The sequence below is a fragment of the Anopheles merus genome, chromosome 3L (genome assembly GCF_017562075.2).
Source record: "Anopheles merus strain MAF chromosome 3L, AmerM5.1, whole genome shotgun sequence".
Taxonomy (NCBI): domain Eukaryota; kingdom Metazoa; phylum Arthropoda; class Insecta; order Diptera; family Culicidae; genus Anopheles; species Anopheles merus.
Genome location: NC_054085.1, coordinates 18041146 through 18058488, shown reverse-complemented (window position 1 = coordinate 18058488; position 17343 = coordinate 18041146). Strand labels below are relative to the sequence as shown.

The 17343-nt window shown below is 44.1% G+C and overlaps 1 protein-coding gene and 1 long non-coding RNA gene across 11 annotated transcripts in view; one reads left to right on the top strand and one right to left on the bottom strand.

Moving 5' to 3' along the window:
• The window catches only part of LOC121599173 (hexokinase type 2), a 28577-nt gene extending 12317 nt beyond the window's left edge, over positions 1–16260 (top strand). For 5 of the 10 annotated variants that reach the window (XM_041926761.1, XM_041926755.1, XM_041926750.1 and 2 more), the window contains 7 exons: positions 8674–8836; positions 8930–9114; positions 9975–10148; positions 12316–12415; positions 13124–13325; positions 13409–13748; positions 13816–16260. In XM_041926761.1, the coding sequence (XP_041782695.1) occupies positions 8674–8836; positions 8930–9114; positions 9975–10148; positions 12316–12415; positions 13124–13325; positions 13409–13748; positions 13816–13989 (1338 nt within the window). In that variant the 3' untranslated portion in view covers positions 13990–16260. Of the gene's footprint in view, positions 1–3397; positions 3541–4808; positions 5000–5096; positions 5430–8249; positions 8401–8673; positions 8837–8929; positions 9115–9974; positions 10149–10509; positions 10610–12315; positions 12416–13123; positions 13326–13408; positions 13749–13815 lie in introns of those variants that run through there. The other 5 variants (XM_041926760.1, XM_041926757.1, XM_041926758.1 and 2 more) reach the window with 5 other exon arrangements.
• LOC121599176 lies at positions 5530–7967 on the bottom strand. The gene is made up of 3 exons (XR_006005644.1): positions 6867–7967; positions 6072–6321; positions 5530–5977 (listed from the first exon to the last, which is right to left on the bottom strand). It is a non-coding gene; the product is annotated as an uncharacterized LOC121599176 (long non-coding RNA).
• Positions 16261–17343: the final 1083 nt, after the last annotated feature.

Genomic DNA, 17343 nt, shown 5'->3' with positions numbered 1-17343 from the left:
CATTTTGTTTCTGTAAACCAAATGCCTGTCTGATATTTAGTACATTAGTGGTTATTTCTAAACGTTTTGTACATTATACGGAAGAGTTTTTGAGCTTTAAATAAAGCGTTCTTGTTTTGCTTGCAACTGATCCATTGGTGTTGATTTACGCTTCGAAACAATTATGATTCTTTCGCTAATTCAGAGCAGCTCTCGCGTGTGTTTGTGTGTGTTCCCTTCCTACTTTACTAGTGTAATTTGTTCTGCTTTTGCTTTGCTCTTTTCTGAGCCCACGCGACTTATGGTCAACGAACTATCCTTCACCGATGTAGGTCGTGATTCGTTGATCACATCGTCGGTCTTAATTGTGATTGATTGGTGTGCGAATGATCGAGCCTGCGCGATTGGCCGTTTTATTCAATCTACACGATAAAAGTATACTTCTTTTCTTGGTCGAAAACAGTGAAATGAAGGAAATAGCTTCTAATTGAAGGAATGACTAATAATCTGGAAAAAAAATGTGTTAGTGAACGTGAATCAAACGATTATTACAGATTAACAGTGCATTTAAAGCACAACGCATTAACACTGCGTCACAAGCTGTTGTGGGTAGGTTTATGCATTCGATTTTTTTGTTCTTAACACAAAAACAACGTTCTACATTCACGTGTGACTGTGCGTCACTGCATAACGGGGCACGGGGTAAAACAACACCGTGGCGAAACACAACCATATATCGATGGGGTTGACGGTACAGAACTGCCTTCATTTTCGATGACGATGGCACACATACACTAACACCGAGGGCCGTAACGCGATTACATTACACATCCCACACTGCGGGATAGGAAGAGCATACACAAAAAAACAACCCATTCTACCCATTCCCATACACCTTCCCTCGTGCCCAAACCCAATCGACTACAGGATGCTTATGACAGATGTTTTTGCTTTCATCCGTTTGACGTTCGTCCGCTCGTGACGTTGCTCGCGACGGAGAATCACTAGTTTTAAGAAAATAATCTCTGTGTGTTAAACCGTCTATTGATCTGGGAGGGGCCTCCGGTGCATTGTGCTGCAGGCCGCCAGCCTGTACTTTGAACGAATTCCACTGTACAGGCACCGATGATGTTGCGCTCCTCGATGCCTTTCTATTTTTAATCTCTTTTAATCCGATGCACGAGGAAGCGCCCGTCCGTAACGGCTGGCCGCGGGGTGCTCTTGAGCGGTAATCGGCACGATGTGTGCTGCACTTGAATACGGGATGGTGCTGCTGCTGCTGCTGCTGCTGCTGCGTTGGAGCAGAGGCCTCGGCCCACGGATGGGGCGCGCCATTTCGCTACGCTGCAACCCAATCAAGGGCCAACCAACTGCGTCCAATGCTCGATGGGGGCTCGTCCGAAGAGGATTTGAGTGGGCCGGTTTCTGATATTTTTAAAATTATCTTCCGCCGGGCGGACATTCCTACGACGGCCGGCACGAGGAAGAGGGACGAGAGAGGTATCGGAGATGCGTAGGCTTTATAGTTTCTTTGAAGAAGCTGTTCTCTTCCGGGCGTTCGTCCAACTATTCTTGACCATTCAAGAGCGCAGAACAATCCATCTTAGCCGTTATCTATGATTATGCTAATACTGCTTCCAGCCTTTCCTTTTTCTACTCACCGATACTAATCAACACCAGACGCTTGGAGGAGGGGTCTTTCCGACCCTGGAGCCGGTTTCGTTTCGGGCTGGAATGTGGTAGGACCACCTTAGGCTGTGGCGCCTGTACCGCTAACTGCGTGGGAAGTCACCAGTGTGGCCCTCGCACTGCATTTGGAATGTGTGAATGGTATGGAAACCTTTGAAGAGATTTATCGACCGATCATCACCCGGTTCGCTGGGACCGAGACGGTCCTGGAGGTGGTAGGGAATTGGTGGTACACACTTCTGGCAATGTCTGTACGCTCTAGGTGGCACTCGCTGTGTTAGTTTGTGCCCCGTAGCAGACACATTTTTCTTATTTACTCTGGACCAGATCCACAAACGTACATACATACACAGTTAGTTGTATCGTCTCTCGGTTTTCACAGTTTGCACCACTACATCTAGGACTATTATGTTCGATACCGTACTGATCATTGGGAGCTGTTTGTTGGAGTTATATTGCCTTGGGTTTATATTAATAGTATCGATTTGTTTTTAGTAAGATCTATTATTTCTACGGGCTGGTCAATTAGGTAGCTTTTTAAATGTTGAGAACTTAAAACGTGGGATTTAACAAGTGACCAAAACCATTCTCCAAGCATCGTATGGTATAATGGGGCTATACGGTCACCACCAATATTATGGTATTAAAATCAAGTCACAACTCTCCATTTAGTACTCCCTTATTAAGACTTTGATAAGGCTTCCATTTTATTATAATCATGTTGGTTTATTTTATTTTTTTATTTATATTTATATTTATGGATATATTCTTTTTTAAGCGGCATTACGTTACGCCCTTGGTCGTATTTTATTCTTTTATTTATGTATTTTGTTCTTATTTTTTATATATTATAATATTTGTATGGTTTTTTTAAAATATATTTCACTTTTGTTTAGAACTAGATTAGATATTTAACTGTTTATCTGCAATAGTTTTTTAGCATTTTGCAACAGCCTTTTTGTTTATTTATATGTTAAGAATATTTTTATATTTTTAGTATGTTCTCCTTCATGCAATATATTTTATATCAATTTCAATTTAGCAAAACATAAAGTCTTTGTTTCATGTATATGTTATCTATTTTTTATATTTTCTCTGTTTGTCGTTATATATTTCAAATAAATGGCCCGCTTCATACCGGATTTTATAGTGATCTGCTTTAAATTGAAGCCTTTCTCAAACACTTTAAACTAACCATTTTGTGAGGTTCAAAATATTTAATTAATAAACAAAAATGATTGATAATTCATCACTGATATCGCCTTTAATGCGTTATGAGACCTTGAGCAAAGCTTTTTTAAGATTATATTGACAATAGTTATAAAATGTCATTTTAGGCCATGTGATTCCATTCTTGAGATTTAAATTTACTTTTTTGTTATTTGGATGTCAGCTACCACTTCCATAGTTAGCTCTATGATACACTTAATTGACACATATTTAATCTTTATTTAAAGAAAGTATATCCTACGCATGACCACATTACCCCTCGCTCCCATATATCAAACTCTTTACCCCAATCTATCTTTTTTCACATGGCGAACAGATACCGATAGCGTGGCGGGGGAAATGTTTCTTGTGCCGTTTCTTTCACCAAAAACTTGTCGCTGCACACTGGTTTTCTTCTGCAGCGAAGCGTTGTGCGCGAGCCTCCCCTTCTTCGCGAGTGGTTCGGAAAATATATCGGCCGAAAAAAAAACATCGACCACACGGTCGCCCGATCGCCAGCATCCTTTCAGTCAGTGTCGTAACGCCACTCGGACGGATTGGCCACGCCGCAATCACCTTCGTTCTCGGTTATCTGTTTTCTTCTTCTGTGCGTTCGGTTGTTTGCGAGTTTGTGTGGTTTATTCGACTGTATTCGCGCAGAAGGTGTTTACCAAGCATTCGATTTCGTTGTGTTATTAGTGTATAGTAAACGTTTTAGAAGCTTTTCTATAATAAAAGCAAGTGGAGCTGTGTTTGGCGTTAAATGTTTAGTGTTAAATGATTAAAAATCCCCCGTTAGACAACATAGAACTTTTAATTGGTTTCAAAAAGGGGGCAGTGGGGTTTCCTTCACAAAAAATGCCCACCTTAACTTCTCTCCTTCAAAATCGTAAAAGTTAGTCGAAAACGAAAATAAATGGCAATAAAAAAAACACAGAAAAAAACAATGAACATGAAGGTAAACCAACTCCCCCAAACGGGTGGCCGCCGGTGGCAATAACCGCGACTTCGTCGCCCTTCTTCGTCCGAAGGTTGTTCGAATGATTAAGCAGTGGTCAACGGGCGTGATTTTTTTTTTGTAGTGCGTCGTTTGCGGATTTTTGGTGTGATTCCCTAACTGAACAAAAAAGAAAAAAAACCCACCGACACACAAACATCCCGGTAGTTGGACAAACGGTCACAAAAAAAGCATCAAAACACCAACCTGTGCGGGCAACAACGGCGACGGCGACGGCGGATGACGAGTGCCGATCACGAGTGCCGGTTATTTTTGGTGGCCATTTGCCATCGGGTTCTGCTGGTTCGGCTAGATCGCGTCAGCAGACGGTGAATCGAGGGGAGGAGGGTTCAATATTTCAGTGGACAGCTCAGTGTTTTCAGCTTACCTCCATTCAGGGGTTTGTTGTTGTTAAATCGATCCGTTTACCATTAATCATATGTTGAGTTGTCCAGACACATTATCTCTGCCCTCAAATATATTGGTTGACCGGGGGGAGGTGAGTGCCGATAGGGACACTGTAGGGGCACCTGGAACAGTCAAGAAGTTTAGAGAGAAGGTAGTGCAAACAGCGAGCGCCGTCGTTTGACGTCCGCTCGAAACGCGCGACCCGTTAGAAAGGAGGAAGCACGTGAGAGAACGATCGCTTTGAAGCATGAAGGAGAAGTGGGGGGGGGGGGTGAGTGAGAGTGTACCTTAGCACTCTTGTTCGCCCGCCATTATCACTGCTTGTCCCCATCGCTGCGTCAACACCAGTAGTCGATCGTTTTGAGAACGAAAATAAACATCGCCCCACCGCAGCAGCATCCTTTCCCATTCCCTTCACCATGACGCGTCATGTTACCGATCGTTCGCGATGTTTGCTGATTGTGTGTGTGTGTGTCACTGTGCACTCACAGCCGATCGTCGTCACGCGTGATTATTGCGGCGTGATCGGCAGTAAGCCCGAGTGGGTCCGCGAAACGGTCGCCCACAAAGTGTAGCCGGTGACAGTCGTTCGCGCACTACCTTGACAAACGCACACGCACGCACGCACGCACGCACGCATTCAAAACCAAGATCGGTATACGGTGCGTGTCAGCATTGACAGTTGGAAGGAGCGTTCTAGTGTGCAAAGCAATTAAAGTAGGCTATGCCATTGCGTGGAAAAAGGCTTAGTTTTGAAGTTTGAAAATGTACTGAATAAAGTTGGTTTGTTTCTGTGTTTTTTTTTTTTAAATAGCAAGCACGAAATAGTGTCACATTGAAGGTAGAAAAAGGTGTTTGCGGTGTGTGTGTATGTTGTGAAAAAAAAAAACGCCCCGTCCAGCTGCTAACAGTGTGCATTTGTATCGTCCCATCGCGGTAAACATCTACAAACGGTCTGAGCAGTGACACTTTGGCTCGTAGTAGGAGGCAAGAAAGAATCCATCTCACTTGAACGCCAAAACTAAGATCCTTTTAACCGCCATTGCCGCCACTTCGTCCTTCCCCGTGTGTCCCCAGTGCATGAGCTACTAAGATTGTTGTTGTGCGCCGTCTCGAAATGGGTGTCATCAAAGATAGCTTCACCAAGGTAAATAGTGTGTTACGCGACATACATAGTAGCGCCTTACGTCCAAACCGATCTCGTCAATCATAGGTTGGAAGCTGGGGGGGGGGGGGGGAAGAATCGACACACCGACAGAGCCGGCTCGAGGCGGTTGGCCGCAAAATGCTTTTGCCGAAATATGTTTCGTGTCTGTGGTGCTTGTGTGCATCGCTTGTTCCGCCCGGTGACCTTTACTAACCTTGGCGGTCGATGGTGTTTGAGAAAACACATACCGGCAACCATGCAGAAGAGAGTGTGAGAGAGAGAAACCGGTGAGGGCTTTTAGTATAAACAGAGAAAAAAACGGATAAAGAAAGCAAAAACCTTTAAAAACAAAACCCTTTAGGTTGACCGAAGATTTTATTTCCATACAATTTTGTGTAAGCTCGCTGCAAATGATTAAAACCATCCCTTTGTAAGTAAAGTAAAGCACAAGAATGCGCCCCGTGTCAGGCAAGGCGGACGTCAGCAGCATGAACTCGGCATTGACGTACACGATGGAGGTGCCTGGTGTGTCACACGCGTTGCTCTCGCTAGAGGAACATAATCGTTAACACTTTCTCTCGCTCTCTCCTTCTGTCTCCCTGTCACTCTCCTTTCCCAATGTCTCCCATGTTTTCTACTTACAATTGTTTTTTTTTTTTATTTCTGCTTTGTAGTCCAATACGGCAACAGATCCGTGCGCATTTTGTTATTTATTTCTGTCCGCACAAACAGTTGTGCGGAGAGGTGATGGTTTTGTTTGGTACCGAACGGCCAAACGCTGCTACGAACTGCGTAGATTCCTATCTACTGAAGAGCGGGTTCTTTTTTTCTTCTCCTCCTGTTTTTGTTCCGGTCGATCACGGGGGGGTGGGTTGAGGCTTTCCGTCAACGGCTAAAAAGCAAAAATGGAATGATGGAGAACGAATCATCTCCCTATCTCCCGGCAGGATGAAACCAAAACCGCACATATAAAAGGTTTCGCCGGCAAGTGAGTTGCATCGATTTGGCTTCTGGGTGTGTGTGTGTCGTTGTGTCGGGTGCGCCAACTTGTAATTCGAAGCATTTGGGGGACACTTGAGACGCATTGAGGGTTTGGGCGCATTTTGCTTCGACGAGGAATAGAAATGGCGCGCCGAAGTGAGAAAGAGTGAGAGATAAATCGTCGATGAGTCGCGCTAGTAATTGATTTCTAATTATAGCCCCCCCTCGAAACGAAACTAAAAGCAAACAACACAACGGGAAATCAGCCGTGTCTGTGTCTGTGTGTGTTCGGTTAATGCTTTTAGCTTGATTTGTAGAGAGAAAGGTGCAGGAGAGAGAGCGAGAGCAGAGGATAGAGATGCTTGGATGACAGCTGGGACGTGTATGCTTGAAACATTGTTTTAATTTAAATACTTTCGAATTATGACATAATAATCAAAATGTAATAGCACTCACTGTATCTATTAGACGGTTGATAGGAATTCCACTTTGTGTTTGTTTTAGCTGCCTGTCGCTCAACATTGTGGGATATTTAGTTAAGAATCCAAAGCAGAAGATCCAAGCAATCCAAAACAGAAGACCCTGTTATGCAACTGCATCAATGTGCCATTCCACTTCCTCGTTGCTTTGCGTGCAAAATAACAAAAAAAAAAAAAAAACACGCATGACGATGCAAAAACAATCCGCAATCTGAGCGGTGCAATCGACAAACACAGTGCTGCTCCATTAATTGCTGCACACTTTAAACATGGCCCTTTGCTGGTATCATTTTGCACTGATAAGTCCGTAGGGCCAGTTCCGCGGAATTAATGGGGCGGCGCACTTTTGCCACAAGCCCCACACGATTTATGATCCTGGCCTCTAAATACAGAGGCTCTTGGTCAAGGTTTTGATTGCACGAGATGTGCGGTAGGGTATTATAAATCCCTGGACCTGTCGGAACTTGTCACCGGAATGGCAGCGAAATGGTACTGGTGGTGTGGCCCTTTCGCCACTTGATTGTCCACCCTAACGATCGTGCTGCCGTGGGACGGGCCCACGTGAGTGTGTCGGGTTGATAGGTTGTTTGCAAAACCACCACCACCGCCGCCATCAGCAGAATCGCTCTCTGGTTTGTGGTAACTGACAATGCTGGACGCTGCGTCAAGGCTCGGGGTGCGGTGCGCTACGGTGAACGGTGCAATCTTGTAAACAACCTACTAACCCACACACACACACACACACACACACACACACACACACACACACACACACACACACACACACACACACACATACACCCCTGCATTGGAGTCTAAACAACTGTAGTAAGTCCTCCCTTTCTACATGATCGGATACTACGCCTTAACCTTGCCCGTATCGATGCCGTATCCCGCCGTGTTGGGCGGGCAATGGGAATAGTTTGCGCTTCGATTATTGGTGAAATTTTTCGGAACAGACATGGAGAAGATTGTTTTTTCTGTTAAAGTATTTATTATACATTTGCTTCCGCTTGCTCGGAATAGTTTGCTGGAGCCACCGTACTCTTTGCAAGCAACGGTATCAGCATCCGACCACCGTCAATATTGACACTCACGCCGTGGCCCGTCAGCGGGTTGACGGGGCACCTTGTTGACGGTTCATAACGAAAGGTCGAACAAAATTCCCCTCCACACGCTGCTCCGTTACGGACGGCTGGGATCGGGCGATAGTGCGGGCGCCATTCATTGATGCAGGGGATGGAACGCGTGCGCGCACACTCGCCCTCACGCCCAACTAATCGCACGATTATCACCGGCCCTCGTGTCTCGCGCACACCTCTCGCAGGCTGAGGCAGTGGATTGCGTTTAGCTCGACACGCTCTGGCGCGAAGCGGCCCGAGCCTGCTACTATCAGTAGGGTACCGTGTCTCCCTGTGCACCGGTCGCATCCTGGTCGTCCTCCGTTACAACTTCAAAGTAGCTTCGCAATGAATAGGGACGGTGGTGCCACGACTTGCAGTAGCGAGAAGGTGCGAAACACGATCTCAAATCTGTGCGGCGTCTTTTGGGGAAGACGATCCTCGTCGTGTCGATCCTGCCCGAGCAGCGCCGGCGCTACTGGTGCCTCCGTACATGTAGCTAGTCTCTTTACCTTAAAAGTGTTGCTGTTGTGTAGCTTTTTATGATCACGATGAATTATTTGCTCGATGTTGTGCCGATGTTAGATGGGTGGTGTGATTTCTGTCGCAGCTTTTCATCAATATTTATCCTTTTGTTTTTCTTCGTTCGACTTTCCGTTCCAGATCCGTGAACAATGCAAGGAGCTCATCCTCACAGACAAACAGATCGAGGAGATTATGCGACGGGTGATCAAGGAAATCAACCGGGGGCTGAGCAAAGAGACGCACGCCGAAGCGGACGTCAAATGTTTCATCACCTACGTACAGGACCTGCCAAATGGGAAAGGTAGCGGGGTCGTCTGCTTGCTTACCAGTGTCCAGGAAGTGCAGTGGAAACTAACTCGTGCGAGTGTGTTTTTTTTTTTCGCCCTCTTTCCAGAGAAGGGTAAATTCTTGGCCCTGGATCTCGGCGGCACCAACTTCCGGGTGCTGCTGATTCACCTGAAGGACGAGAATGACTTCGAGATGCTGTCGAAGATATATGCCATTCCACAGAGCATTATGCTCGGCAGTGGGACGCAGCTCTTCGACCATATTGCCGAATGTTTAGCCAACTTTATGAAGGTGAGTAGAGGAACGGTAGTTTAGATCAGTGATATCCCCGAGTGATCGCTAACGCCTGCCAGAGAGTGTTTGAGCGTAGGAAGAGGAAAGATTTATAAGTTTGGATGAGGTTTGAAGACATTATCGTATTAGTGGTTACTTACTATTTTGACTGAGGCGCTCGAATTCCCTCCAAACAGCTCAGATCTAAACCTGATAAAGAATTCGTGTGATAAACATGATTAAACGATGTGTTACATACAATGGTCACTAGGCACATTGATGTCTGTAAAAAGAGTGCTCTGTACGAAGAATTCCTCGGAACCAATGCTTTAAAGGAAGTTGTTTGTCAAAGCAGAAGCACACAGTTTAAACAATGTATGGCTGTTGATCGTATCTTTAAACTTCCGTTAAGCGCAAACGATAGCCAAGTCCGATAAGAAGAAGTAACAAGCAATGGCAGGAGCTATAGTTTGGAACGTAATAGCAATGATTGGTTTTTATCTTTTAATACCAAAATTCCTGAACTCTTTGGTGTCAGATAAAGGAGTTCCAATCTTATCTGCTTGTCGTTAGCTTGAGATCTGTTTCCCGGTGCGCAATGTCGGTGAATTTCTTTGAAAATTGATGGTTTACACGCCTTCGACACATTCGACACAGGATCACGATGACAAGCATCACAATGCAAGTATCAAAATTAGGAACGATAGACGCTATCTCCTTGATTGTCATTGCAGAACACTATCACGATTCTTTTAGGATTAATAAAATTTTACAGTGGTGCTGCAGCAAATACTCTGTAGATACAATTGATGCTATCAGTACTTACTAATATCTTTTATCCGGGTATTTGTTTTTTCTATTGCCGTTTCGCAAACCAGGAACACTCCGTGTACGAGGAACGTTTGCCGCTAGGATTCACATTCTCATTCCCGCTAACGCAGCTGGGCCTCACCAAAGGTATTCTTGCCCGGTGGACGAAAGGTTTCAACTGTTCCGGTGTCGTCGGCGAGGACGTGGTGCAGCTGCTGAAGGATGCGATCGCCAGACGCGGGGTAAGTGTGTCGTCTTGACAGTCTTTGGCTCTACCGGAGGCTATCTTAATACCTTCATCATCTGCTACTGTCAAGAGCTGCGGTGTGGCTCTTCCGAAAACTATGTGAGAATTACCTTCAACGGACTTGTACTTTGTTTTTGACTGTGATCGTTTTGTCATTCTGGGAAATTCTGTCCAATTGTTTCCTGTTTGACTTCCTGGTCCAAACGACCCAAATTTTCCAGTGTTATGACAATATAATGTTCACGAAATCACACTCACTCACATCTGAACTGATATTCATCCCCAACTCCCCCCACCCACTGATTGGCCAAACAACAACAACAACCACCACCAATACACCATTATCGCGTGCGTAGGACGTAAACATAGCGGTGATGGCAATTCTAAACGATTCGACCGGAACGCTGATGTCGTGCGCGCACAGTAATCGCGATTGCAAAATCGGCGTGATCATTGGTAAGCCACCGATATCCGGATTGGGTTCTGTATGCGATCCAATAGGTGTACTTTGTTGCCGTTTGGGATCCGTTCCATCGGCAGCAAAGTGGCACAGTGTACATAAATTCTAAAACCCCCTATCTTCCGCCAGTAATCTTCCTACGTTTTCCGTTTTGTACTCTATTTATGTTCTTCAAAACTTTTCCATTCCGTTGGTATTGCTAGCGAGAGGCTGATACTTATCAGCAAGTTCTTTAACTGTTAATTTTCTTATCGTTTCTTTGTATTCGTTTTTCCTTTCATACACACACACACACACACACACACACAAACATATACACTTTTTACTCTGTCGTATGATAATGGAACATCGCCGGGTCCTTTACTGCTACCATCATCGTCCGGAAACCGTCGCTCCGGCACCGACATCGTTGCCTTCGGTGCTATGTTGTACCGCAGCCAGTACGGGAATTGAACAATTATTTTAGCTATTTTTGATCTGATGCGTATTTTTAGTCTTGTCTCTTGTCCATGCTGCACGGTAGTTTTATTTAAGGAATGCTGAAGCTGTAAACTTTTCCACACACACACACAGAAGCATCGAGATGCATGGTACATAAAAATGCATTCTTCTTCTAAATACCTTCAAGAAGTACTTATTATTCATTTTAGCAACCAAGCTCGATGTTGCTCTTTGATTTTCGGCTTAAAAGAGAGTTCATTATTGATTAAGCGCTCTATATCATAACAGGAAATTGAAGTTGTTCAGCACAGTAATACACTGTGTTTATGGTGCGATATCGCAACGGTGCACCTTTTATGGCCAGTACTCTACCCGTGTGTAAGATCTTTAATGACCACTATTCGCCTATTTTTATGACAGTAATTGATAGCGAGCTGTTTGAGACAATCAACTGATACTGTCAATGATAGTGGATTAGTTTATTAGCGAGCAAAGCGGCGAGGTTGATAAGAGTTTTAATGCACCAACCTTCCGAGGGACCAACCGTGAGCAGTCCGGGAACTTGTTTGCGATTTTTCTATCCCTCTCAGGATTTACGATCGGTTTTTGAATTTGTGATTGGCGGTGCATGATATACCTGAGCAAGAAAGAAGAAATGAAACATGAACACATAAATGAACTGTCTCTATGTTACCACATCAAGAATTCATAGTCGTCGAGCTTCAGGGAGTCCAAAGATCTTGTATCTTTGATGATCTTTGATGATCTTTGATGATCTTAACACGATATCTTCTGGAATGTAAAATCCCATACAAAGAAAGACTTCGATTATGTGTAATACATCATATTTCATCCACTGATGACCTATTCTTTACACCACTATCATCGATGATGCACACAATCCAGTATGTTTGCTATATTAACGTATATATCCTTATTTTTTGTTTCTTTCTTTACTTTTCGCTCATCATACAAACTCATCACGATACACTGACATCAATGCCTGAACTTTGAACAACACATGCACACCGACACATGATTATCGAAATGCCCGACACTGATGCATCGATCACACCTTCATACACCTTCCAATATCTTGCCTGTTACACGACGAACACGTGCACGTCTGCTGATGATGATGATGATGATGATGATGCTGATGCTTGGGTGGATGCATTTCCGCCATACCTACTGTACACATATCCCTTTTTTCGATGTTGCGGTTCACTCTCTTCCCGAAATCGGTTGTACACACAACTAGGACGTACAAATTGATATCTGTGCCATCCTGAACGATACGACCGGCACACTGATGTCCTGTGCGTGGAAGAATCACAACTGCAGAATAGGACTGATTGTCGGTATGTAGTCTGCGTGTAAGCTGATCCGTACGGGTGTGTGTTTGTGACGTCTTGTTCTGGAGTGTTTGTGTGCCGTACTACTACTACTACTACTTAGCATAAGGAGCAAAAGGAACAAATTGGCTGCCTTAGTATTGATTTGTTCTTAGCACAATTGGTTGATATTTGGTGGTTTTATTGTGGAGCATTGGCGAACAACAACTGAATTGGTTTTTCATGGAAATATTGGGTAGTTTCTGTTTGGTACGCGGTGTGCAGGCAGGACCCCCTTACTAATTGGTGATGGTTTTCCAAAAAATATTACATTTCCTTTTTTTTTAATCAACACACAAAAACCAAATTCTCTTCTTTTTTTAAATTTATTAATTTATAATGGCTCTTCCTTGATGCTTTGTAGTTTTCTAACTGTTTTACTCTTTTGTTTGTTTGTTTTTCCTTCTTTCTTGTTTTATTCTGTTCGTGTGTCTTATTTTCCATCTTGCTCTTCTTAATTGCTCATTTTATTGTATTTTTTCCATCTGTCCTTTATTATTGTCCACTTCCCCTATTCTTCTCTTTCAACTCTTTTTTCCCTTTTTATGTTGTGTTCTGGTTTTGTTATTCCTGCATGAAGTTTACTATCGAATTTTGCATTTCGAATTACTTATTAAACTTATCTAATAATGATTTTCTTGTTTCGTGTTCAACCTGCACACCGACACTGTGAAGGTACGGGCAGCAACGCGTGCTACGTCGAGCGAGTGGAAAACTGCGATCTCTTCGATGGGCCCAAATCGGGCCCGAACATTAAGCAGCACGTGATGATCAACACCGAGTGGGGCGCGTTCGGCGACGACGGTGCGCTCGACTTTGTCCGCACCGAGTACGATCGCGAGATCGATCAGCACAGTATAAACCCGGGCCGGCAGCTGTAAGTATAGGGAACTAGATCGGTCGATCGGTTTTTTTTTTTCGGAGCCTTGTTAACAACATCCTCCTTATCGTGTGTCACAGGCAGGAGAAGATGATCTCGGGCATGTATATGGGCGAGCTGGCCCGTCTGGCGATAGTGCGGTTCACGAAGGCGGGCCTGCTGTTCGGTGGCGTCGGGTCGGACATTCTCTTCAAGCGCGGCCAGTTCTTCACGAAGTACGTGTCGGAAATCGAGTCGGACAAACCGGGCACCTACTACAACTGCCGGGAGGTGCTGGAGGAGCTCGGGCTGGAGCACGCGACCGACGAGGACTGTGCGAACGTGCGCTACATCTGCGAGTGCGTCTCGAGCCGGGCGGCCCATCTCGTGTCCGCCGGCATTGCGGCACTGATCAACAAAATGGACGAACCGAGCGTGACGGTAAGTGCAGGGAAGGAGCACGGGGATTGATGATTTATCTTACAAATGGTTTTGCCTCACTTTGCAGGTCGGCGTGGACGGTTCCGTGTATCGTTTCCATCCCAAGTTCCACGATCTGATGGTGCAAAAGATCCGACAGTTCGTCAAGCCGCACATCTCCTTCGACCTGATGCTGTCGGAGGACGGTTCCGGTCGCGGCGCAGCCCTGGTGGCGGCCGTCGCCTGCCGCGAGGCACAGTAAGCGCGGAAGCGTTCCGCCTGTTTGCGGTTTCGCATAATAAAAAGGGCGCCGAGACGAAGAAACGAACCGACACTACCTTACACTAGAATCGCACCGGCGCGCGCTCGCGCACGTGTTTTTGTGTCCAGTATGGATGGGGCACTCATGTCGCTGAGCAAACCGTTCACACCGTTACTCGCAGCATTGCAAATTTTGCGTAGAAAGGATCCGTTGGACTGCAGCTGTGAGCGTACCAACACCGTTTCCTCACACTCAACTCAGTCAGCGCTTGACGGCGGCATGCGTCGTGCGATATAGTTGCGTTCACTCTTCTCACCCTAGCGTAACTAGTGATTTATAGAACATATTATACATACAGACACACACAAACATACATATTATATATATAGTGAAAGTGAAACCATGTTGATCAGTGAGTAGGCAAGCGCAAAAAGATTGCGCATCATTTTATTAGCAAAACCCCATGCGAAGCGTAGCTTCCGTGCTCCCTTGTCCTAAAAACAAACCCCACCATTTATTCTAACCCACGGTAATCACAAGCGTTTAAAGCAAATCGCTTGGTACCTTTGGCAAAACAAAAAGTTGTTAAAAGTGTCCCTGCCACGTGGAGCGGAAGCAGGTACAAGCGTCTGTTCCTATTGGGAAGGGTAAAAAAGGCAAACTTAGGCGAAGCAATGGCATTGATGGAAAGCGGTGTATGCGCTTTTCGAGGCTGTTTTGTCAGCGCTTGTTTTGAGAGCCAGGGCGAGCGTGTTGCTCTGTGGGCACAGCCCATCCATTGCCATAAACAAGACGCGTCGTCTGTTAGCTAATATTGTCCACTATTTTGAAGGGTGAGCTAGATGCTATAGATTCGTTACAGCAACGCGCGATGGTGATTGTAGATCGGTGTGTGGATGTGTGTTCGTACGTTTCAGTTCCCGAACAATAGCACTAATGGTTACGCCAGTTACAACAACGACAGAATGGGGGGAAAACACGTGCGGCATCGTTTCTGTAGCAGTTGGAAGAAAGCTCGCGAACACACGATTATTGTGGCCAACGGAGGGTGGGTGCGCGCGTGTGTGTTTGTTTATTTTTTTTTTTTCATTTGAATTAGTTTAGTAGATGTGTACATTTGTTTTAAATTAGTTAAAATTATTAATGTTGCTGTATTTCTCAGTTTTTTGTTTCATCTGCGGAGGAATAAGAAGAGCGAGAATGTGCAGTACGTGCTTGTCAGTAGCGCGCAGTCGGAGAAAACGGGGTGAGGGAAAGTGGTATGCTTTCGGTCGAGCTGAACTGGATCCGAAAGACAGGGATTAATGGGTGTTGAAGCATAGGGCGTATCAATACATACAATGATAAGTTTAAAAAGAAAGCTGCAAAAAAAAACAAATAATTAGTGTAGAAATAATACAAAAAAGCAGTAGTAGTATCACACGCTAAAAACAAAAAAAAAAACAACAAAACAGGATCAGGCAGCAAAGTGCATACAACAAAAATAAAACAATATACAAGCGTGCGTGTATGAAGCTGTAATAAAGTAGAGGAATGTGAAGAGGAAAATGTATATGGATTGCCGAATGGGGAAAAGAAACTGAATTACCAAACGGGGGTGGGAAAAGACTACAATGCCACAGCCCATTTGTGGTGGACTGATGATGCACACCGGCAAAGGGACGATGTATACCGGCCGCACTTTTAGTATGCTGCCTTGTTTACATTCTTTTTATGCTCTTTGCTGTTTAAAATTGTTTACTTTTCTCTCTTTTCTTAAAGGATTTTCTCGTTTTAGTGGAACTTTATTCGTTTGCACAATTTATTTTTCCTATTTGTTGTGTTTTTTCGCATATTGGCATGGCCGCGTGTACATATCCTCCCGGCAAATAGTAAGCTTTACGTCTATTTTTACGTCTATAGCTTGGCCTTTTTTTCTGCAAATAAAACTATTTGCTTCGTGGTTTTAATTTGCTTGTACCACGTCTAAATGTAAATTTCCAATAATTTGCAATCTGTCTTGTCTGACCTGTAAGCGGTTCGGTAGAAAGAAAGAAATGGACTAGACAGGTGATGGGAGTGTTTGTGCGTGCAGTGAACTATCGTTTCGCTACGATTACGATACGGTGGAATAGAATATTCCAATAATACAAAAAAGCAATTGTTTAACAACAATTGTTTAACAACGGAGTGCAACACATTTCCACAGCGCCAGCCACACCAGTCATACTATAAAGTGAAGCGGAATGGTAACTGTTAAAAATATGTATGAAATAAATTGAATTGAAAGTATTGCTTACCTCGTTTCTTTTTGTGTTTTTCGATCGGATCTTGTTTCCACTTTATCTCGACATTGTGGCACCCTTTCTCGAATAATTAAAACTTGTCTTCAATTAATTATGTCAACTAATCCAAGCCACCAGAAACAAATTCAAGTACACCATGATTTGATGAAGATTCGAGAAAGCATGCCAAAAGCTTGAGAAACTGTTTGAAAATTACCGTTTTTGTTCAGGCGTACATTTGCCCGTTTTGGATGATTTGTTGATAAACAAACATAAAACAACCTTCCTTTCACCTTCTACTTCCCTTCCATCCTTCCTCCAAGTCCAACATATGATTGAGTTTGACAGATCCCGTGAGCTTGCGCTCAATCGACACGTGCACGTCCCGTACTCCACGGTTCGTGCGGCGCTGAACTTTGCTCAATTATAAGGAGCGTGTAAAAGTTTGTGCAGTTTTGTTCGATAATGCTCGTTTTTTGTGTTTTACGCCTTCTGTTTTTTTTTCATTTTTAAATCTTCTTCAGCTACTTCTTCTTTCACTTCTTCGTTTCCGTTCGTTGCTGAAGTCAAGCTTGGTATGCCCTGCCCCTCCAACTTGACTTGATTCACTGGAGAATAATCAATCCTGGCGTATGGTTCAATTATCTGTGGTTCTATTGGGATTTTATACATGTTAGAAGTTAAGTCATTCTTCTACTTGACAGTCACTTTTTTTTTGGCGTAACGATCTACCTTACGCTTTCAGATAGTCAGTCATTGCTACTGAAGGGGAAGGTTCACATGCGAATCGTTAGCGGAATTTTAGGCAAGTGTGCCATACGGGGCAAGAGTGCCACCAAGCATTTTTCCTTAAAAACTTTAGATTAATGATCAATTGTGTATACAGTTTGTTGCTTTCCAATGACTAGGTATTCTGAGCCTAATTTCATATAGACCAATCGATATTTCCCATTGTTTTAAACTGATTTATATTGAGTTTCAAAAGTGAGCAGAATATTATAATTTTTTAATCCAACCAAATAAGCTCTCAAAAATCGTGCGAACAATCAACCGAGAAAATATTTACACCACCGTATAGCTGAGAAATTTT